Source organism: Propithecus coquereli, unplaced genomic scaffold, assembly GCF_000956105.1.
Source record: "Propithecus coquereli isolate 6110/MARCELLA unplaced genomic scaffold, Pcoq_1.0 Scaffold256, whole genome shotgun sequence".
Classification (NCBI taxonomy): domain Eukaryota; kingdom Metazoa; phylum Chordata; class Mammalia; order Primates; family Indriidae; genus Propithecus; species Propithecus coquereli.
In genome coordinates, this window is record NW_012148130.1 from 2,067,942 (window position 1) to 2,092,003 (window position 24,062).

Genomic DNA, 24,062 nt, shown 5'->3' on the forward strand with positions numbered 1-24,062 from the left:
AAAAAAAAAAAAAAAAAAAATTTACGACAAAGCTAAGTCATCAGGGCAGTGTGGTATAAGGATAGATACACACCACTATACAACATGTACATGTAATGGAATTCAATTTGTAGCCCCTAAATCTATTAATATAAAAAAAAAGGAAAGAAAAAAAGACAACAAATAAAAAGGACATACAGATCACTGGAATAGAACCGAGAGTCCAGTAATAAACCCTTATATTTATGATCAATTGATTTTGACAAGGGTGTGAAGATAATTTAATGGGGGAAAGAATAGTCTTTTCAATAAATGGTGCTTGTCAAACTGGATATCCACATGTAAAAGAATTCATTTGGACACCTACCTCATATCATCTACAAAAATTTACTCAAAATGGATGAAGCACTTAAACGTAAGAGTCAAAACTATAAAACTCCTAAAAGAAAACATAGGTATAAATCTTCATGACCTTGGATTAGGCAACAGTTCTTAGGTATGACACCAAAAGCACAAGCAACCGAAGAAAAAATAGATAAGTCAGACTTTGTCAAAATCAAAACCTTTTGTGCATCAAAGGACATCCCAGGCCAGGCACAGTGGCTCATGTCTGTAATCCCAGAACTCTAGGAGGCCAAGGTGGGAGGATCGCTTGAGCTCAGAGTTTGAGACCAGCCTGGGTAACATAGTGAGACCCTATCTCTACAGAAAATTAAAAAATTAACCAGTGTGGTGGTGCATACCTGTAGACCTAGCTACTCAGAAGGCTGAGGCAGGAGGATTGCTTGAGCCCAGGAGTTGGAAGTCACATTGTGCTATGATTGTGCCACTGCACTCCAGCCTGACATCACAGAGAAAGTGAAAAGGCAATGCACAGAATGGGAGAAAAATTAGCCAGGCATTGTGGCTTAAGCCTGCAGTCCCAGCTACTTGGAAGGCTCAGGCAGGAGAATCACTTGAACCCAGGAGTGTGATGTTGCAGTGAGCTATCATGAGTACCACTGCACTCTAACCCAGGCAACAGAGCCGGACCTTGTTTCAAAAAAAAAAAAAGTTAAATACACAATCAACGTACGACCATGCAATTCCACTTACAGGTATATATCCAATAGGACTGAAACCACACATCCTCACAAAGACTTGTACACAAATGTTCACAGCAGCATTATTCACAGTAGCCAAAAGGCAGAAACAATTCAGATTTCCATCAACTGATACCCGGACAAACAAAATGTGGTCTATCCATACAGCAGCATGTTGTTCAGTCAAAAAATGAAGAACCGAGACATGCTACAACATGGATTCTGAAAACACGATACTAAGTGAAAATGTTAGACAAAAAAGGCCACATACTGTTTGATACCATTTATATAAAATGTCCAGGATAGGCAAAGCCATAGAAATAGAAAGATCAGTGGCTGCCGTGGGCTGAGGGGTTGGGGGTTCTGCGAGAAAAGGGAGTGACCGCTAATGGGTGAGGGGTTTTACAGGGACTGCTGAGAATGTTCCGGAATTGGATAACGGAGATTGTTGCACAACTTTGTGAATATACTAAAAACCACTGAGTTGTATATTGTAAAAGGGTGAATTTTATGGTATGTGGATTATAACTCTACAAAGAAGTAATATAAAGCTGTTAGAAGAAAAAAAGGAACATGTTGACAATGACATACCAAAGGAGTCCACCTGGCTGCAGGCAACAAGAGAGTTTAAGAACAATAATGAAACTAACTGTAAGTCAACTTGCTTTTCATTACCGCTGGACACCAGGTGTGCCGAACAATGTCAGTGATAATTACTCCCCCTGCAGGGTGGACGGCTCCCCCTGTGCCACTGTTAGCACGCCCCTGTGTGCAGAGGAAACATGGGGCATGTGTCATAACTCTTATGTATAACCTCATGTTTGCACAGTGCTTTACAGTTCACAAAGTGTTGTCACAGACATTGCTGTCCCCATAGCCCTGTGAAGGGAGAAGAGCTACCCCACGAGGACATGCAGCCTCCCTGTGGCCTTGACCGCTAACACAGGACGCAGGACCAGACTCCTGATCTCAGCACACCGCCCACGTCTGACAGGCAGCACTCGTGTCCTTGTAACCAGCCCTGCACCTTGTCCTCTACCTCAGCTTCCTCATTCCTGTGGGCTCACAATGCCCAGAATGCAGATGCTCACGACCGAAGGCGTTCACCCAAACTCTGGATTTCTTCCCTGCCTCTACTTAAGGGCTGTCTGTTCGAGGACTAACCACTCCCCCTGCACCTGCCTCCACATATGGCAACTTCATGTCTTTTCCAACAAAGTCACAAGATGGGGACCAGCAGGGGTCTGAGCAAGCAACACCCTAAATCGCAGCCCCTAATTAGAAATTTTAACAGAAATACACTTAGCACAGGAACCAAGCCTACTAGATCTTTCAGAGTAACTAAATAGTGCACTAAAATCAGACTTCTTGTGATTTGGGGGGGTGGGACAGCCAAGAGAACAAAACACCCCACGTTAGAATACATTGTCAACTGACAGACAGCAGGAGTTGGTCAGGGGTAGGAGGACAGGAAACAGAATTTCTTCAACAAACCAGGAAAGGCACTCCGATGCTGATGATAGCATATGTCCATGACTAGATTGTAAGTGACTTTTACTTTCTTCTTTATACTTTTGGGTATTGACTTTCCAAAAAAAAATATTCGTTTTGTAAACAGTCAGAAACCAAATATTTTTATTTGGAAAGGGAAAAAACTTAAGTGTTGGCTCAGATAATATTTAATAATTTAAACTTCACAAATATCAAATTCCAAACTAAAGATGCCAGAGACGGAGAGCGTGTTGACCCTGGGGGCACCCTCCCCTCCACCTGCTGGGCGGCCTGTGGAGGCAGTTGTAACTCTTTTCCCCAGTAACAGCATCCTGAGGGCTTCCGTCTCACTGAGGAGCAAGTTCCTACCAGTTAACGTGTGCTTACCTGCACAGGTGGCTCAATCATTATCCAGGCAGGAAGCATCAGACTGGGATTTAGAGGCTGGGTTCCTACACGGAAGTAAACGCCACCCCTGGAATCACAGGCCCAGATGTGCTGATTTCCACATGCCAAGCTCGTCAGTCTTACGGCTCCTGTAGACCAATAAAGGAAAAGTACACACGCTGCGATTACCTTTGCACGATGACTAACCTTTCATTTAATCTATGAACTTTGATTTTATATTTTAAAGAAAGAGATGAGGCTGCACTTTCCGTTGAACTCTGATGCCGAGTCATCTCTCTGTTCCAGTCCATCCACGTCAGGTGTGTGGACCTGGCTGGGCTTGAGAATGTCGTAATTCAGCAGAGTCACGAAGGCCTCTGGCTGCCCTGCCACCGGCCAGGCACCACAAGGCGCCCCTTCTAGGCTACAAGCAAAGTAGTCACGGTGCTGTCAGCACAGTGCCCCGAACCACCAAGCACTGGGAGTGATATCTCAACGTGGGTACCACCGTCAACTTCATCAGACGCGTGGATATTGCCAGCAAATTCTCGATTTGGGAAGAGGGAACTCATATTTACAGATAATCTTGATCTGAATTAGAATTAAGATTATCTAAGTCCCTCGAAGAATCTTCATTTTTAATTTTTATATTTCCCTTTGTTAATTAAACTGATTGTAAGAGGAAAGGAAATGGGAAGTGCCTTTTAACAAAAGAAATTACATTTGATAATAGTCTATTTGGCAAAAAGAGCAACAGTCAGTAGTTACTGGGCAGCTGCTGCAGGACAGGCTCTCAGCCAAGTGTTTTATGTCCTCATTTCAAACTTCGCAGCAGTGACACGCGGTTATCACCATCCCAGTTCACACGACGCCATGAGACTTGGCCATGAAGAGATTTGCCCAAGATCAAATGGCCTGAAGGCGGCTAAGCCAGGAGGCGAAAGGTAGGTCAGCTACTTCTGACTTCCAAGACACTACGCAGCGCAAGGCACAGATCTACAGTGCTCAAGTCCAGGTGTGAACGTCTTTATCACCCCGGAAAGTTCCCTGAAGTCCCTTCCAGTCAATGCCCTCTACCCTGAGGCAACCACCAGACTGATTTCTGTCAGCACAGGTGATAGAATCACAGGCATGCTCTTGTGCCCGGCTTCCTTCACTAGCACAGGGAGATGAGATTCCTCCGTGGCGTCATTCCTTCCTACTGCCGAGTGGTGTTCCACTGCACGCGGACGCCGCGCTCAGTCTGTCCACTCACCGGCGGATGGACATGTGCGCCATTTCTACTTTTTGCTATTAGGAGAAAAGCTGCTGTAATCATTGTGGAAGGCTTTGTGAACATGTGTTATTTTTCTTAAATAAATACCTGGGAGTGGAACTGCTGGGCCACAGGGCAGACGTCTGTCTTGCTTTTAAAGAAACTGCTAGTTTCTCCCATGGCTGTGCTGTGCTCCACCCCCACAGCAGCAATGGCTGCCGCCCGCCCCACCGCAGTCAGCACGGGCACCTTCCCCGCAACTAGGAGGTGTGATGCAGGATGTTGTCATGGCTTGAATTTGCATTTCCTTGCTAAGGAATGATGTTGAAAATCTTTTCTCGAGCTTATGGGGCATTTGTACACCTCTTTTGTGAAGTACCCATTCAAGTCTTTTGCCCATTTTAAAACGAATTGTCTTCTGACTGCTAAGCGAGAGGAGTTCTTTGTATCCTCTGGATAAGTCTTTTGTCAGATGCACGTATTGTGAATCTAGTCTGCGGCTTGCTTTTTCATTTATTTGACAGTGTTTTTTGATGAGAAGTTTTTAATTTGGATGCGTCATTTTGATTTTCAAAATGGTATGCAGTTACATTAGCTGATGGTGCTGCCTGAGGAAGGGGCCTGGGGCCTGCGGCAAGACGCCCACACAGGCTGGGTGGGTGCCATGAGCATGGAATCCAGAGGTGCTGCCTTTGCACAGCTGACACTGATGTCAGATGACAGCCCATGTGAGTGAACCAAAACGTGCAGGCACGATTCTGCCACGTGGAAATCTCATCGTGTGCCTTCAGTTACAACATCAACTTAAAACTATCAATGTACCACTATAAAAAAAATTACCATTATTCCTTTGTGCATTTCCTCAAGATGATGATTTCTTTTATATTAAAATTAATTGTACTCGAAAGGTGGCCTTACTAATAACCTATCTAACAGAAAGTAAGGGGAATAAACTCACGGCACAACTACCCTTTGTTTAATTAAAACACCTGTGGCCTAACTCATTATCTCTGAGTTCTCTCTCAGCCTTTAAGAGCCCTAAGAGGACAGTAGGGTGCAAACTTCCCGCTCTAGCTCTCTGTCTCAGTTTCTGCCAAAAAACCAGATTTCAAGGACTCAGATAACCCAGTCTCACAGAGAAAAGAAAAAAATAAAGAACTCCTTGACATCTTGCCACCACTTCTGTTATCAGTCTGCTGAAGCAGAGGGCAAAAAAAACACATTTTTACCCTTTAAAAACACCAAGCAACTTTCCCTCTGCTGCCCGGCATTTTCACTCCTTCCTCTGTGTGCCGTAGCCACTCTTTCCTTTTCTCTCTCTTGGGGAAATAAACAAACTTTTACTTCTGTGTATCCTAATCACTGTGTGAGAATTCTTTCTCCAACCTGCTGTCAGCATCTAAGTTTCCACCCTAACAGTATTTTTCTCCTTCCTTGGTCTTGTACAGAATGTCTTACTGGGGAGTTTAAACAGAACTCCCTAGAAGGACTGTATATTCAGGGCAACTTGAATCTATGCTCCTAGAAAATAAATCTTAAAAAAAATAAAAGAACTCTCTGGAATTCTAATATTACGTATGAAAACATCTGTACTAGTCAAAATAAATTACCTTCAGCAGTAAACTCCAGAAGTAGCTGAGAAACAAATGCTAATTAAAAAATTACTTTACATTCGGGTCTTCGATCTGCTGTAAGAGGAACTCCAGACAGTGGTGATCATGCTAATAGAGTCACATGGTGACAAAAACACACTGGGCCAGAATCTCAGAGTTAGCAGTAAATAACAACACTGCCAACAGAACAGGCAGCTCACATTGCAAGGTGAACATCCTTTATGAATACAAAAGCTGCTAGAATATATACTTCAGTTATGAACCTGCTTATTCTGAATTGAAGAGGCAGGCCAAAGATGAAACAGTTTAATTGAGGGTGGTCTTTTACCCCACAGAGAGTCGATCAGTCTGCCAGAAAGCATAAGGACCATGAGTCTGTAATACAGAGGAGACGGTCAGGACCCAGGGTCGGAGATGCCTGCCCTCCCTGAACACTCCCTGGCTCCCTCACATTCCTTCGGAGTTCGATAGGGCCCCATGACCAGTTCTGGTGATGGGCTGTGAGCACAAGTGATCTGTTGCTTCCAAACTGAAGTATCAAAGAGCCGGCACAGGGCCTTCGCAGCTCTTTCCCTGTTGTAGGGAGCAAGACTGTGGAGCCAGAGCAAAGCAGGTAGATCAGGAAGCTGCCACCTGGAGGACCACCACCCAGAGGACCCACACAGCAGAGCTGACTTCACGGGAGCAGGGAACCACTGCTTGCTGTGTGAAGTCACTGGTGTCAGGGGCTTGTTACTAAAGCATAACCCAGCCTAACATAGACACACCGAAATTTTCCTGCCTGCTCTTGTTTTTTTTCTTTTCTTCCTATTAAAAAAGAGTTACTAGGCTGGGTGAGGTGGCTCATGCCTATAATCCTAGCATTCTGGGAGGCCGAGGCAGAATGATCGCTTGAGCTCAGGAGTTTGAGACCAGCCTGAGCAAGAGCGAGACCCCATCTTTACTAAAAATAGAAAAAATCAGTCAGGTGCAGTGCATACGCCTGTAGTCCTAGCTACTTGGGAGGCTGAGAGGCTGAGGCAGGAGGACTGCTTGAGCCTGGGAGTTTGAGGTTGCAGTGAGCTATGACGAGGCCACTGAACTCTAGCCAGGGTGACAGAGAGAGACTCTATCTCAAAAAAAAAAAAAGGTTTTTAGTTTATTCAACAAAGCAGACATTTTTCCTTTAGGATTACTTTTTTTTTTTTTCGCTTTGAGCTAGAGTGCTGTGGTTTCAGCCTAGCTCACAGCAACCTCAAACTCCTGGGCTCAAGTGATCCTCTTGCCTCAGCCTCCTGGGTAGCTGGGATTACAGGTATATGCCACCACACCCCGCTAATTTTTCTATTTTTTTATAGAGATGGGGTCTCACTCTTGCTCAGGCTGGTCTCAAACTCCTGAGCTCAAGCGATCCTCCTGCCTTGGCCTCCCAGAGTGCTAGGATTACAGGCATCAGCCATCGTGCCTGGCCCGGATTACTTTTTAAACATGTATTTTAAAACAAAAATGGATTTATGTTTTGCTACGTATAAAACACTTTTCTGCATAAATTACCACATAATATAATCCTGTTTGTTACCTAAAGGAATAAAATGACACTTTATGTTTCCTTATTAAATACTGTGACCTGATGAATTAAATTAAAAATTGCATTAGTTTGCTAAATATTCCAATGCCTGACATAATGCATATTAATGTGTACTGGGAAATGTTATGAGCATCTTAAATATCTGTTAAGTGATGCAAATTTTCCACCAAAAAGTAGGACTGCATAATAATAAATCATTGTAAAATTTCATATTCAGTCTCTACAATTGGGTTCAATAACCAGCTATTTAATTTAAGAATTCTTTTAATTTAATCTTAAAGCAGCAATCGACTTGGTAATTTGTACAGGGGCAGAAAGAAGAGAGATGCTGCCTCTTAAGGAAAAAAATTAAAGGTAAAAATCATGTTCATCACTTGATACTTCACTAAAGACATCCTTGAAATTGAAATTTCTGTTGCAATTTAGAGAAGACTGATGATGTTCCAGACTTTACAGTGACCTGGTGCTGCCCAAGGTCAACACTACCCCTGAGGGAGCACGGATCACGCTGCCAGCAAGGGCTGCTCATTGCTACTTACATCACCAGGAAGACGGGCTTTTTTGGTTTTTATGTTTTCAATGTCAGAACACTTGTAAAGAAAAGACCAGAGCTGAAGAGAAGAACATGTGTAAATGTACTTCTGAACAGCTTTTATAAACCTAATGACTTCTGCCTAATGCCCTGGGCAGGCTGATGGCAACTTGGAGCAAGAGCCAAGACACCTCCTGAGGGGGTGGGGTCATGGCACCCGCCAGGCTGTGTGCGATGGCAACTTGCACCTGTGTGTTAGGCAGTTTTATCTTTGATTACAAGTAACGGGGCCAAATAGAGGATCAAAACTCATATCCAAGAATTGCAAATAATACTGACTTTCCCTGACACATAAAAATCCTATTGGGCACGCAGTGTGGCCAAGCATTTGGTCCTGCCTGCAAAGCCCCTACACCCTCCCTGTGTAAACATCTACTGAAAATAACATGAGTCAAACTGAAATGACTGTTGTAGCAGGCAGAAGCATAGTGCTCCAGGAACACAGTGGAAAAGTGTCACGACGGGGACACTGACTGAAGATCAAAGGAAAACCCAGGGAAGGAAGTTCTAGACCACAGGAAGAGACGCAAACAGCAGGCATGAAAGTGCAAGGTGTATCTGGGAAGAGCAATGGCTGGGGGTGGCTGCAGCCCCTGCCGCATGAGGCCTGGGAATGGCAGGCTGGGCCAGGTTGGAAGGCCCTGGGCACTACTCCAAGGACTGGAGCTTTATCCTAGTGGCAATGTGGAGCCACTTAACAGTGAGGGCAACACCACCTGAGCTGTGACTGAGGAAGACAGCTCTGGCAACAGCGGTGGGAGGTGGACACACCTGGTGCCAAGCAGCAGCCACTGCAAAGGAGCAGGGTCGTGGGGAGGGAACTCCACCCTGGCAGTGGGGGAGGGCAGGAGAGGACTAGATGGCACAGGAGACCCTCTCAGGGAGAGGGAAGGCACACTGCTGACCGGACTGGCGAGGAGAGAGGCAGAAACTGCCGAAGAGGACTCTGCCTGCCCTTTCCTGCAGAATTCAGAGGGAGTGAAGGAGTGAAGTAAGGAAAAAGAGCACATCTGGGGAAGGATAAGTGTGATATTGAACGAAATCCTCAAATGCAGAACCAGTCTTGAACAGGCTGTGCTTCCCTTCATTGCTATGAGCACCCTCATTGCTGACTTCTGAAACAGCAATGAGGCACCCCAAGTAATCCCAGGTGAGTCATCCAGGCAGCATTAATGGTAGCCAGATGACCCCACTCAATACCTGCTCCACGCACGCTGCCTGATGACAGCCTGCCCTGCTCAGTCACACCCTGGGTCCTGGGCAGACAGCACACACCTCAACTCAAAATCTGTAATCCTTAATTTAAATACATAATTATAAAAAAAAAGCCTTTTGAACCACCTGCACGTCCCCCAGGTACATAGACCACGCCCGGATAGAGTGCAGTAACAGAACACCTGGTGCCCCTGGCCTGCCGTCTGCCACCCCCCACGCTGACACAGCGCAGGCCAGCTCCCCTGCCCCGACACAAAGCCCACCCACTCTGGGCTTGCCGCATTCTCTCAGGAGCCTTAGAAAATGGGGAGAGGAGTCTATCCATCATTTCAGTATCAACCAGATAACCCAGATAAATAAACAAAATCCAAAGCTCAGACTAAGAGAAGCCGTGCTTTAACAAGTGATGACAGAATCGGCCTCCCTGTGGCACAAACTGGGGCAGCCCAAGCAAGCGCTCCCCCACCAGCCCGAGGATTTATGCAGCTAATGATGGCTTGAGAGTGCCCCCAACAGGATGCGTCACAGCTTTCAGAACGCTGCACTGGCTGGAGATGGTTGACACTTAGATGAGATGCTTACCTGCATCATCTCGGGGGGCTGGGGTTGGGGATTTCTGTTCCCATTAGAAAGGTGAGGCTAAAGGTAACAGGCAGCTTGCCCAAGGTCTCAGAGCTGCCCAGGGGCCAGATCTCCAGGCACAGCCGGTAATGCTCCGTACTGCCTCTGCGAAGAGTACCTGTGCCTCTGCCTGCGACCGTCGGTGCATGCACTGCCTGTGTGATCCATTTCAGGCTTGGCTGGATTTGATTTGCTAACAATTTTATAGGCAGCAGGGGTGGGCTCAGTGAAAATCCGCCCATCCATGGCAACCAGGACTCCCAGGCCTCTCCTCTGCTCATGCACCCATACCCTCAGTAAGCATCCACTGAATGCTGCGGGCCAAAGTGCACCTGGGACTTAGGATGGCTCTGCTCCTGCTTTCTCTGACTCCCAAACTAAGACTCAATTGCACTGAAGCCAGTTTCTCCCCTAGAAAGAAAGGCTACCTCCCCAGTGAAGCCAGAATGCACACCTCAGAGACCTGTGCCACTCTAGCCAGCTAGCCCGTGCTGGGAGAACTGGACTGAGCCAGGAGGGAGGCGTGAGCTGTGCTGGAGGCAGGAGGCCCAGGCAGAACTGGCTCCAGCAGTGTGGAACCCGGCACGACGCCCATTCACTTTGTACCCCACTGCTGTGCAGTGCTCTCCTCGGAGGGGCTGGGGCCAGGGAAATAGCTCTGCTTCTCACCCAAGTCATGCAAATGAGCATAGCCTTCCACACTGTTCAAGATTCAGGAGTGGGGAGAACATACCATGCCCTGGCTGTTTTACCCCCAGAAGGAACTAGCTGCATCTCCCAACTGGTCTGAGTGGGGGCTGCTGAGAAAGGTTCAGGACTAGTAGGGTCCCTGAACTCTGAATAAATGAGGCTTCCCGGGGCAGGCAGCAGGGTCACCCAGCACCAGTGTTCAGACCACTCCCAGCCTCAGCCCCGTCTGGTCAGTCACTGTCAGTGGGGAAGGGTGGGGAGGGCAAATGTTCTCAAAAAGGTAGAAGGTGACAACTAGGCCCAAAGCAAATCAAAATTGCCCTAGAAAATTCCTAGCTTTGGAACAGAGCTTGCTTTTTTTGTTGTTGAAGAGAACACTGTTGCCCAGCTAGAGTGCAACGGCGCAATCATAGCTCACTGTAACCTCAAACTCCTGGGCTCAAGCGATCCTCCTCCCTCAGCCTCCTGAGTAGCTGGGACTATAGCTGCACGCCACCATGCCTGGCTAGTTTTTAAAGTTTTTTGTAGAGATGGGGTCTTGCTGTGTTTCCCAGGCTGGTCTCAAACTCCTAGGCTCAAGCTATCCTCCTGCCTTGGCGTCCCAAAGCGCTGGGATTACAGGAGTGGACCACTGCGCCCAGCCAGAGTTTGCTTCTTTATTTGGGAACTAACTTGCTTTTTCAGTTGAGCTAGATTAGTTAGGTTCAGAGGCCTTGTCAGACAACAAATTGCGCCGTCTACCCAGCACTGTGCGAGTTCCGGGGCTGAGGGCGCTGTGTGCTGCTGGCCTGGCTCAGGCTTGTCTGGGGCAGTGCCCATTCTAGGGAGTGGTGAGAGGCCCTTGTCCGCAGAGCGCCCACAGACACTGCGATGCAGCCAGGGGCTGGGGGAGGACAGAGACAACCGGCCCTCCTTCTCTTCTTGCTTGCTTTTTTCTCTTTTTTTTTTTTTTCTGATGAGTACATGTGGTTGAGTTCTCAAACATTAAAATGCTTGTACAATTCAAGTCCACCACATAACCAACAAAATGCTGGTTGTCAGTTTAAAAAATGGGAAATCTTGCAGCAGGGAAGCATTCCTAAGTCAGTACTAATGAAAGTTCTAGGCTCACCTGACCCCTGGGAACCATCTGCATAGCCTCCACCTCTAGGCAAATCACACCTACGCTGCTGGTTGATCAAGAATTTATTCAGAGAATAATCTAATGTTGTGGGCTGATTTTATTATTTCTTGGAATAGGAATAAATTATTTACAAATAGCAACATACTTCTTAGCCTACTCTGTGTAACTCTTGAGGGGAGGCTGGCAGAAAAGCAGCAGTTAGATGCATATTAGCTCTTCTGGGCAGAAGAAAACTGCCACCCGCACTCACTGAGCAGCCAGTCTGTGCTGGGCACTCTGCAGAGGAGACAAAGTGGCACTGATCCCGGCATAGGGCACATCCATTTTTTCAGATTTAAAGGTCACAAAGCTTAGTCCCACATTCAGACTGACGGAGGCAGCTGCATCAACAGCATTATTTCAAGCAGTTCTTGGTGGCGACTTTATGTGGGTGTATGCTCCCTCCTCAGGTTCTGAACAGCCTGCAAACCGCAAGGGGTTGAGGAAGGGAGGCTCCTGACCAAATCGAGAGGCCCACTGAACCTGCAAGAGTGGCCAAGTGATCTCCTGAAATCCAACAACTTACAAACATCATCCAAGAACTCACAAGCTGAACACAAGCCTGGGCAGTTTTGTCAGACGTCTTGCCCTGATGTGGTTTGGGGCAGTCAGGACACTAGCGAGCATACTCACATGGCGGCCATACCTAGTTGGGAAAGGTCCAGCCGGGTCCAGTGCATGCCCGTGGGGCAGCTCTTGGATAGCGTCCTGATAAACACCTGGCCGAGGCTGTCCAAGGCCCACAGCGCGTCCTGGCAGGCGGCATAGGCCCTCATCTCCGTGTCGGGAGGCAGCTGCACCGTGGAGGGGCGGGACTGCGCGCTCTGGGCACTGACGCTGCACAGGTCCTTGCTGCTCTGGCACAGCCACAAGGAGCTTCCTGCAGAAAAGTTCACGTTTGTCATCGATGTGCTCTGTCCATACCGAGCCACCCTCCCTAAATGCACAAGGCAACCTTTGCTTCCAGGAAGACACCCAACACTTGGCCACAGACACCAGTCCACTCACTCACCCAAACCCACACCACAGGAGCATTCTATGCACTTTCAGCCAGAAGGCAGAGGGAAACACCCGACCAGCCGGCTAACAAGAAACACGCCTGAAATATTTTAAAGAAATGGAAAGAAAGCAGGGCTTATAAGATTTTATGACGGCTACGATGTTGGCCTACTGGCTCTCACCTCCCATTTATAATGGACCGGGAAGTCTTTGACTTGAACAAAGGCACCAGAGCGTTTTTAATAGAGAATGTTAAATTTCACTAAGAGGAAAGAACTATGGAATCAGTCCTCTGGAGGGAGCAAGTCCTCAGAACAAGGAGCTTTCCTTGTTCTTCTGGTGATGGGCTGAGAGGGTGGACCGGCTGCCAGAGAAGGCTTAGGAGACTAGAAATCCTTCTCTTCCCATCCCTGCCTCAAAATTACAGCCTTTCATCCCCTCTATTTTTTATAGAGTCCTTTAGGTTTAACAGATTCTAGTTAAGATACAAATAGTCCTTGGGGAAATTAAAACCTTATTGTATTGTCTAAAGTATTATCTACAACCTGTGGCCAGATATGTATTGGAATTCACACTTTTTTCTTGGTTTTGCACACCTAAGGTAATGGGTATGCCACGGATTTATCTAACAGCCACGGAAGAGGCAGCAGCTCCTCCCAGTGAAGTGCAGTGATATTCCTGCAGCAGCATGTATGCAGAGTCACAACCAACAGGATAAAGAAAGACCGTAGGCCTGGTGCGGCGGCTCACGTCTGTAATCCTAGCACTGCAGGAAGCCGAGGTGGGGATTTGTTTGAGGTCAGGAGTTTGAGACCAGCCTGAGCAAGAGCCAGACCCCGTCTCTACTAAAATTAGAAAAAATTAGCTGGGCATAGTGGTGTGTGCCTGCAGTCCCAGCTACTCTGTGGGAGGCTGAGGCAGGAGGATCGGATCGCTTAGCCCAGCAGTTTGAGGTTGCCGTGAGCGAGGCTGAGCCACGGTACTGTAGCCTGGGCGACAGAGTAAGACTGTCTCAAATAAAAAAAAAAAGAAAAAAAATAAAAAAGAAGAATAAAGAAAGACTGTAAGTAACCTCACATCAGATCAGGTCAAGTTTTGCTGCCAAATTAATTTGTGTCAAACCCAGGAAATAACTTACTATTTTCAGAAATTGTTAGATTTCAGAATTGTGATCAGAACAATCTAGAGAGTAAGAATTTATTGTACTGACCAAGTCATCTACATCTTAGTGGGACTAATGGCTTGAACTCACCAAACTGCTTCCTCTTAACCATAGACTTCATGGTGTGTTCCCATTTAATCCTCAGAGCAATCCTGGGAGGAGGTACAGCTACTTCCCAGAGAGGTCACCTGACTGCCTGGCTCCCAGCTAACTGGGTGGCTGCGCTGCCTCTCCTGGCTCCAAACCCCAGGCTCCGCGAGGGGCTGTGAGTTCTGCCCAGAGTGCAAGTCTGTGCGAGTATCCCCTGCAGGGAAGGTCTGCCTAGTGGGGGAACAAACGTGGGACTCACAGCCAGGCAGCCAAAGATTGTGAGTAAGATGGAAAGAGGTTCCTAAGAGGTGACAGAAAAATTCACAAGGGAATGGGAAGGTGCCCAAAGAAGCTGTGGCCCCTGCAATGTGCCACACAGCAGGAAGTCACCTGCTACCAGCCCCAGTGGCCACGCTGTACAATCCCCTCCTTCAGAAGGACACCCTCAGCTTCACCAGGCCAGATCCCTCTCAGGGGATCTCCTGGCCAGGCCCATCCAGCTTTGGGGCCTTTGGCTCATCCAGTAAGGGCTTCTGGCCCGTGACACTGCCATGTCTTCCGTCTCAGAGATCCGAGCAGCTGCACCTCCATCACCAGCTAGACCACGGTCAGACTGGGGTTTGAACTTTTTCAGCTGCCAACCCATGCGTTAGATTTCTCAACCACGCTAAGACCAACTAACCTTCCTTCGTAGGAGCAGCAGAAGCCAAGACGAAGGCCCATTTTGTAGCAGAAGCTGTCCCACGGGGAACAACATTATTCCAGTAAGTGCCTAAAAAGAAGAAATAGGAAGGGTATGTTGAAGAAAGAAAAAAACAAAAACACTTTAGAGCTTTAGTTCTAGACTATAGCTGGCCTTCAAGACCTCTTGCTCCTAATTCTAGAGTGTCCTTCGATTAAGCAACATGAGCCCACACAGCCACTCCTTCCTCCCTGACCACACAGAGACACATCTTGCCAAGGGTTGGAAGAGACTGGAGACAATTCATAAAGCAGGGGGTTCACTCCTAGAAAGGAACTCCCAGGACACGTGGATTCACACCAACGTTCACAGACCTGGCCAAAGCCTTATGTTGTTAACAGTGGCAATAATTTTCCCTCTGGGAAATGGACCAGTCTCTCATTAGGCTCCTCAGGTTGGATGAATTTTTCCATTTAAAATGTGAAATTATTAACATAAAAATGAGCTCCATTTGCTTTTCTTATATCATAATAGGTTTCCAGGGGAAACACACTACCTGGACAATGGGATCCAAGTTTTAGGAATGACAGATTAAAAAAAAAGGGAAAAACTAATCATAAAGCATAAGAGCACCTCCATTATAAACACTTCGCACCACGGGCACTAAATTATCCTTTGAAGTTAAAGCTTTTCTTTAAATGTTGGCTTTAAAGTGAAGCTGCCTATTAAGCCAATGTGAAAATTAAAGCAATTCACCCACCTAGGAGACTTCCTTTAGCGACATGGAATTCATTCTTGCCCGAGGAGATCCAGACACCGCTGTTATTGACTCCTAGAAGGCTCGGCTGGCACTGAAGCTGCTGAGACCAGAATGCCATGCGCAGTTTATCCGCTACCTTTTCTACAGGCGCTTGGGCTGCTGTGGCCACTGAGTGTGTGGCGTGGATTATTGTCTGGAATAAGCTGCACTGGTCGAACACCACATAGTCTGTGATGCTCACCTGGAAGCAGTAGATGAACAAAAACCCTGCTATCAGTGCAGTCACAAGCGCCTACTCTCTGCCTTCGAGGCAGGGTTCTGGCTCACCTCCATACTTCTGAATTTCTAGTAACAAGATGACCAAATACCCAAACACAAATGTGCACAGGTGCGTTTACAAAAAGACCAAAAAAAGTGTAACAGGATACCACCAAATTACAAGCTATAACTCCTTCTGAGGATTGGATTTAAAGGAATGGAAGAAAATGTTAACATTTTACTTTATACACTTTTCTATTTATACTTATATGGACCTGTTAAAAAACCATGTGTTATTTTTGTGGTTAAGTATCACCGCCTCATGCCCCTTCAAAGAAGCCTTTTATTCTAATCAGAATAGGAATAATCTTGCTTTTAAATTCAGGCATTTCCAATGGACAACAGTGTATAATACTTAGAATCATAATATGGGTTTAAAGAGGTATGGTAAGAAGGGTGATGAACTAATTTATGATCTGAACTGGGACTACTAATAATTACGCCAGGCCAATGGCATAAGAATAGGACCATCCTGGGCATCTAGAATCTAACCCTAGCTCAGATGCATCAACCGCCTTTATATTGTTCCTGAAAAGCATCTGCATAAACATCTCCGGAGACATTTCTCCAGACAACCACCTCCCCCTGAGGTAAACTTCTCCCTTGTTGGGCAGCTTTGATGGTAAGAAAGTTCTTATAAGACGAGTCAAAAATCTGATTCCACATGACTTTCACTCATATTTCTGCACTAGTGGATTTGAGTGTAGAGAACATCACTAGCATAAATGCCATACTCCTAGGACAGCCCCACGCAGGCCGTATTCCCAGGTCACAAACGATGAAATGTTGAACGAAAGTGACATCCCTTATCACAGGGAACCTAATTTATAATAAATAAAAACAAACAAAAATGAAAGGATTGTACAAGTCAGTACTTTCTCACACGTACAAATGCTGCCCTGACCATTCCTGTCTGTGGAAGGATTCACACTGACCGTGAGCCACTGCCCTGACTGAAGTTTATGCCAATGGCTTTAACCTCATCGGGCCCCCAGACCTCACTGCCTGGAGCCCTGTTCTGCACTCTCACGGGGGTCCCAGCCAGGCTGAGTGCTGGGGAAATGAACTCTGGGGCCTCGGGCACACTGCAGGGCTCTCGGAGACTTGCAGCATGCCACATGTGACAGACAGCTCAGGAGCTCCGCCCTTCCATGGGCATGCGCTGCCTATAGCACTCAGCTCACTGGAGTGAGCTGTGACTCTGCCAAGGCCAGTCACAAAGTCTGTGACAGACTCAGTCCTAGCATCCAAGATGTGCAGATAAGCAGGACGAAAATTAAGAGAAAGAAAGAAAAGAAAGGTTTTGCAGTCAAACATAACACTGGCTTTAGCACTACAAATAAATCTATCTTCCTGTATTTAAAATAAATCTGCTTCTAAGCACCTGAAAGATAGTTCTGTCAAATTTCTCCAAAGGTAATGTTCTGAATATTATGATAAAATGATATCTAGCTTTCTTCATGCCACTTAAAAACAGAATTTAGTACACATATATACACATAGGTGTATGTGTCTATGTGTACATATATATGGTTGTAAGTACACAGAAGGTCTTTTAAAATCATTTATATAACTTTATCAAATGTTACCTAGTATATCAAATTAGAGATGTATGCATATAGTATACATATTCATAAAAAAGCAGATACAACTTATTTTTCCACATTCTCATCTGAAAGACCTAAGAACAGCCAATGCAAGACAAACCTTCAACAAGGCGAGTCCAAGGTGACAATAAAACCTGAACCAACAAGGACATGACACTCAAGAGACATCACATATTTCACAGGTGCTGACTGTCAGTGCAACCTCACCTGCCACAGTGGGTGATCGTGGCAGCTACGCTAACACTAATGGAACCAAACAGGGGAAAGTAGAGACACCACGGCAAATCCATTCTAGGCCACTCTGGCGGGGACCAAATCACATGAAGTTAGCTTGATTATACCCTCCTCTTATTTCTCAAAGCATTTCCTTTTCTGGGAGCATGTGGGAAAATTCTCCTTTCTTTGCTGAAATAACATTTACTTAAAGGCCTTTCAAACATGCAGAGACAGCTGAATTTTAATTGTGGGTTGGGTTTTCAAACCTATTGTGTAGTTTCTTTTCTTAGCACATGTGTTCAGAATTAAACATCATTATTACCTACGTCTTCAAATGGATGTCACTAGATTTATTTAGCTTATAATGATAAATTTCTAAACAACATCAAAATAAATAAATAAAGTCGGTATTACTTAAGCAAAGAGAGCTTCGCAAATTATTTCCTATGATAAAAAGTCTTTGATGTTTCTATTGTACCCAAACACAGGAAAGTCTAATCCATCAAATGGTAAAAGTGAATACTATTGATTTAATTCAATCTCTTTAAGGAAAAGAGAAGGATATGAAATGGGACAGCTGACCCCCACCCCCAAGTCAGGGAGACCACCGGTATGTGGCACGGGAGCTGAACACCTACTTGCCACCAGTGGTCGTCATCTCCTTGGGGCTTCTTGGAAACAATGCCAGTTCTGAACCACAGGTTTCCGTGGATGTCCAGGGCCCAGAGAGTCTGCTGATCCCCAAGAGTTATGCAGACAGGCTCTAATGCTTGCCTTTCACTGAAAACAAGGAAGAGAACATGGGAGTCAGCACCCACATGTAGCGTGCCCAGCGTGTCTAAGACTGGCGGCACTGAGTGTCTCTTGGGGGGTGTGGCGTGGGAGAAGAAATGTAACTCTACTCACAAAGAGCGGATTATCAAGTGCCCAGAAAGGAAGTTTCAGTGTGAGTTAAATTGCTGTGCAATATAAATTGTCTAAATGTGTGGTAGCTTCTGAAAGACACACTGATGACCCAGAATGGTAGGGAACTCTCTCAAGAGAAAACAACCTAAGAAAAAGTGAGAAGGCACAAAAGGAATCCCAGGCCTATGAGTGCCATCTCTCTACTTCCTCCTTCACCAAGGGAGCAACTGCAAACTCCCCCAACATGCTGGGCTGGGCTGTGCAGATGCTGCCCTCTCTGCTGGCTATGTCCTTCCCCTCCTTCCATCTGGGCAAGTCCTCGTCAGCTTCAAGGCTCTTCCGAGGGTCCATTCTGCATACTGCCTTCCCGACCTCGGCAGTGGAGTCCACATCTCCCTGGGTGCTGCGTGCTCCACGCTCTCGCTTAGGACCATCTATACTACCTGGTGCCTCTCCGTGCGTGTGGCTCCCCGCTAGACTGGGAAATAATGAGGGCAGAGCTGAGTCCCAGTCATCTTGGCACATCCAGCCCCCAGCATCATGCTGGCTCCAGCAGGTATTCACTAAAAGTCTACTGGGTTGCTGAATTCAAACCAAGAATATCCTAATCTAGTTTTTCTAAGGATTATTAATACTTCCACATTAGTAAAATCATTTGATGGCAGTTCTGTAACTAAAATATTGAATGGTAAAAAGTAGCCTAATATATTATAGTTCAGAGATCAATTTCAATTGACTAGGATGAAAATAAAGAAAAGTATTTGGCCCTAAGCCATCATAGACTCTAAATAGAGACTATCTGACAGTGGGCAGTTCTGAATAGAGCCTGTCAGGAGAGACTCATGACTCTGTGATGCTCTGGGTCACGTGGAGGGCAGCAACACTTTTTGAAACTGAGCTGTGACCCGATACCCAGGCTGGCTGAGAGGCAGACAGAGCGTCTTCCAAGATCAGGCTGCTGGAATCGGCTCTAAATTCAAGAGAACACTATTACCACAGAACCTTCAGGGCACTGGCTTTGCCCAGGAACGGGCTCACACTGTGCCTTACGAGAGTCAATTGACAAGAGCAATGACAAGAACAAACAAGATGCTGTGGAAGTCCCTGCCCCCTGGCTGGTACCTGACGATGTCACACTTCCACTGCTCCCCTTCTGGGCAGAAGCTGCTCACGCCCTCCCGGTACAGGAGGGCCCTCTGCTCCGTCAGCGCCCACACCACGCTGTTTCGGGCTGTGATCTGGGACAGCGGGTAGGGACAGTCAACCTTTACGGCCCTGGCGCAGGGGCGATCCACGCTGAGACCTGCCAGGAAGGTGGGAAGAAGCCCCCAAAGACACACAATCAGGACTTTCCACCTCATTTTGACTCTGTTGTTGTCTGTTGTTGGCTCGTTTTTCTTTTTTTGGTATTTTTTGTTCTTTCATAATAAGTGTTTTCTCTTCTTAAAGTTTAGTCAACATAACGTGGTTAAATGTTGCCTAAATATAACATCTATCTGAAGTAGTTCTGGACACTCTGAAAGCTGAAGGCCTAACAATTCAGAATTCTCTGCTGTCGCAGAGTAGCTTAAGAAGTTCTGAGAGAAGACGACGAAAGCCAAGAGTAGGAGAGCAGCCGCCAGGCCCAGAGGCTGCAGGGCCAGAGCAGGGCAGCCTCCAGAGCCACCCTCCTGCCCTTAGCGGTGCCCCTCATAATCTCAGAGAGCAGAGGGGTCTCAGCCACTGCTGGGCCTGAGGGATCTGAGGCCTCCAGCCATCCCTGTAGAGACAGCTCCAACGCAACAGCCCTCCCGTCTGCTCCGACCTGGGGCAGGCTTCCGTTGCTAAGATGATAACCCTGAACTTCCCAGATGAAGTCCGAGGTCCACCACACTGCAAGGCTGTGGCAGGGCCAGAGCTCAGGGTCCCCGACTCTCCGTCCAAGGTTCTTCCCCTTGCCTCTTTGTGGCCTGTCAGCAAAGCGTGTCTAAATGAGCTCAAAGGCCACTTCTCAGGGAGCTGGCAGAGCAGTTGTCACCAAAAACCCCGTATTCCTTAGCCTGTAATTAGGTCTCAGTACTCAAATTTGCTCCGACTAATGACAAAAGCACCCTATGGTATCGCACCCCTTGGGTTCTACTTCATTACACTAAACTAGGTGGGGCTCACCTGCAGGACTTAAATATAAATTCCTGGGCCAACCCCCAGAGACTCTAATCCAGTAGGTCTGGGTGGGGCCGGGCTCATCTGAAACCACTGCCCTGCCCTGGTGATTCCTCTGACACCACTGGGTAGGACGTTACCCACTCCTCACCCCTAGGCCAGAAACACCCTATCCCCACGACCAAAGCCCAAATGTTCTGGAAGCCAGATGTGCACGTGCCTCACTGGAGCCATTTTCACTTAAAGGAAGACACAGGAGCTAGAAAGGAGAGGCCTGGACCGGCACCTGGCCCATCAGGGCTCAAGGTTCTCACACATTTGGCAGAGAGCCAGATGTACAAGGGTTTTCAATCTCATGAATATAATCATTCTCAGCTGATAGTTCATAACAGAGATTAAAACATTCTCTCAGAATCAGCAACATTAAATGGTTAGAAGATTGATCTTTGCATAAATCCAACATGGCCTCTTGACAATCAAAAAGAACTCCTGCCCCACAATCCTGTCCACACACGGAAAAATCACTTTGCTTGCGGAAAACCACTTTCCATTTTGATGACAGTACATAAACACTGACTCTCATCAGTTTACTTTTAATAAACAAGTCCCACTGTGCCACTTTCAGCAGCTAAAGGCTTCCCTAAGGGCAGTTTCCTAGGACAAGCTGAACTTCTATTTAGAGCAAATTATTTCTTCTTGTTTTTTCCTGACCCACGTGTAAATAAGTGTGTAGGAGCTAGGCTTTGACCTGTCTGAAAAAAACATGGCCACTTAAGCTTAAAGAAGGAAATGATTCTAATGTCACTTCTCTGTATTCTTTCCTCTTACGATTTGATATTGCCGGCTAAATGATATGCAATGGTTAGCCACAGGAGAATAAAATCCTGTTTCTGTAGCTCATTGAATAATCCTATTAATTCTTGCCCCACATTTGTCCCAGGTTAAATTTGTGTCAGTAGCAGGAAACTGCTAACACATTCCAAATGGCAAATACTCTCTTTCCAGAAATGTTTTAATTTAAATTGATTTTTCGCCTCTTACTTGTTGTGACTGCAGTAAGTATGTTACTGCCAAAGCAGGGTGTGCCAGAGGCAGTGATCCAGGGCTGGCAGCCGTGAGCGCAGCCTCTCACCTGTTTGCAGGTACAGGTCCCCGCTCGTCCTGATGATCCAGGCCGTGTCGTCACTCAGGGCCACAAACACTGCCTGGGGCAGGGCTTCGTACCAGTGCCGCTTCCCCTTGATGGTGACCTTTCCACATGCAAAAGCTCGGTTAGATTTCTGTTCGATCTTCCAGAGAAGGGCTCCTGTGGAAATAAAAATTCTCTTCACTGTCCAATAAATATTAGAATCATCTACAGGAAAAGCTTCATTCTGTGCACTGTGGGGGACAGAGATTTCTAAGACACAACCTGTTGCTGAAACCCCAACTGATTTGACCCCCAGGCCACCACCTTTGGGCATCACGTCACTGAATGTCTCCAAGCCTCACTTTCCTCATCTGTGAAGTGGGGCCCATCTCTACCTTACGGGCTATTCCACAGACTGGAGCTGAGAACACACCAGCGACACAGCACACAGAGCTGGCACCACGGGCACTAGCGCTCAGGAAGAAGAGCAATGACGACATCATCAGGTGTGGTGAGATAAGCACCCAAATGAACGTTCTGAGGCACAACTAGTGCCCTAGGAGAGGCTGGAAAAGTCCTCTGGGTACTCAAAGGGAGGGAGCACTTCTGGCCAGCTAAATGGAAAAGATGCACGAAAAGAACACATTTGAGCTGGGTGGGCCTGTTTCCACTCAGAAGGGAGCACGGGGAGGGAGGAAAGAAGATAGGAAGGCACTGTGGACAGAGGCTGTGGCCAGGCTGCCGTGGCAAGGGCGCGGAACCGCCAGGGAACCCCCAGCGTGCAGCTGGGCTGGACTAGAGCATCCGTCGGGCATCTATGTATCAGGCACCCCGGCACGAGGGCTCTGATGCCCACCAAAGACATGGGCCCTGGGCCCCGAAGGACATCTCAGCTGAGCACATTAACCTCACGGAGATGGAGAGTTCCAAGCAGAACAAGAGACAGATTGGTCTGGAAATACGAAGTAATTAATATAATCAGAAAAGAACCAACGTTTCTAAATGGCTAGGGAGGGGAACCCAAAGGTACATGACAGAAACGGGAAAAGAATTAAAACACAAAATTGTATAACCTCAGCTAATTGAGTGGGTTGTTATTTCAGCCAATCTCTAAGGAAAAATATTTTTCAAACAAGCATTGAGAAAAAGCAAGTTAAAAAAACTCTGAACAAACTAGTATTTTAAATAGTGAAAAAGACCAGGGAGAGTTAGGGGAACTTCATCCTGAAACACAGTAAAGTTATAGAGGACAGGTCCAAGGCATGGACTTGGCTTTGTCTGACTTCTACTCTAAGCTCCTTACAAGAAGCCAGGTTACCTCAAGGCAAAAAACAAAACAAAGCAACAAAAAACAAAAACTCCACCAGAATGGGTACAGGAGTGGCCAACATTAAGAAACAACAAATGAGCAAAGGATTCCATGCAGATAAGGGAGGTCTTTCAGCCTAGTAGAACCTCATTCAGGAAATGTCAGCTCCAATGGACTAAAAATGCATGAAAGAATGAGTGGACTTTCCTTTTACAGTCAGGGAGTAGATTATTCACTCAAAGCAGATAGCTCATTAAAAAAGAATTTCTAAAAAGTAAGCCAAATAATTGGAATATATCCAACATATCCATGGGTACATCTTCATTAGTTTATTACTATAAAGCAACCCTGAGAAACAGAAACACATTTTATTTTTATAAGGAGTTAGTATACTAATATCCTGAAAAAATCTCTCAAAATTCAAACTTTTTGTATAGCTTACAAAAGTATGTTCACGGGTTACCACTGCAATTAACAAAGAAAACAAAAACTCAAACTGAATACTCATTTACACCATGAATCGATGTGAAATGAAGCAATTCATGTTCTTTGGAGAAAATCCCCTCAAACCTCCAACAAGAGCCAAGTCTTCTGAATGCACAGCATGGAAACCTAACCAGGATGCAGGGAAGTCACGTGCTAAGATGTCTGCACCTAGAGCTGGGAAGCAAGGAGCCGGGAGGCGAACCTGAAGGTGAGACTGCCACCTGCTGGACGGCATCTTCAAACTTCTGCCAGCGCAGCCCAGCGCACGGCAGTGCACTGCAGAACAGGCCACCTTTGTAGTCCAGGCACCAAATATACTTCTCGGAGACCGCCAAGCTGAGTATGCCATAGCCGGGACCCGAGTAGCCCATCCAGCTTTCTGCAAACTAACAAGGACAAAGCCTGGTGAGTTCTGTGGCAGTGGACAAGCCACATTCATTGTCAACAAGAGAAGTGACCAGAGTATCATGAAATGATACAGCTGAAAGAATCTTTCAGAAGCCATGCCGAACCCACCCCTGCTATCTTTGGATGCCCCTCTAGTAGAAACATTCTGAAATCGGGCTGTTGTCCCCTTGGTAAGGACCCCACATCATCCCTGG

At 46.5% G+C, this 24,062-nt stretch overlaps 1 protein-coding gene across 1 annotated transcript in view; it reads right to left on the reverse strand.

The window, feature by feature from the left end:
- The window catches only part of TECPR2 (tectonin beta-propeller repeat containing 2), a 96,483-nt gene that overhangs the window by 20,807 nt on the left and 51,614 nt on the right, over positions 1 to 24,062 (reverse strand). The window contains exons 9-16 of the mRNA XM_012647108.1: positions 23,663 to 23,846; positions 21,669 to 21,842; positions 19,517 to 19,697; positions 18,127 to 18,268; positions 15,348 to 15,588; positions 14,588 to 14,677; positions 12,301 to 12,534; positions 2,940 to 3,088 (exon numbers count right to left, since the gene is read on the reverse strand). Coding sequence (XP_012502562.1) covers positions 2,940 to 3,088; positions 12,301 to 12,534; positions 14,588 to 14,677; positions 15,348 to 15,588; positions 18,127 to 18,268; positions 19,517 to 19,697; positions 21,669 to 21,842; positions 23,663 to 23,846 — 1,395 coding nt within the window. The remainder of the gene's footprint in view (positions 1 to 2,939; positions 3,089 to 12,300; positions 12,535 to 14,587; positions 14,678 to 15,347; positions 15,589 to 18,126; positions 18,269 to 19,516; positions 19,698 to 21,668; positions 21,843 to 23,662; positions 23,847 to 24,062) is intronic.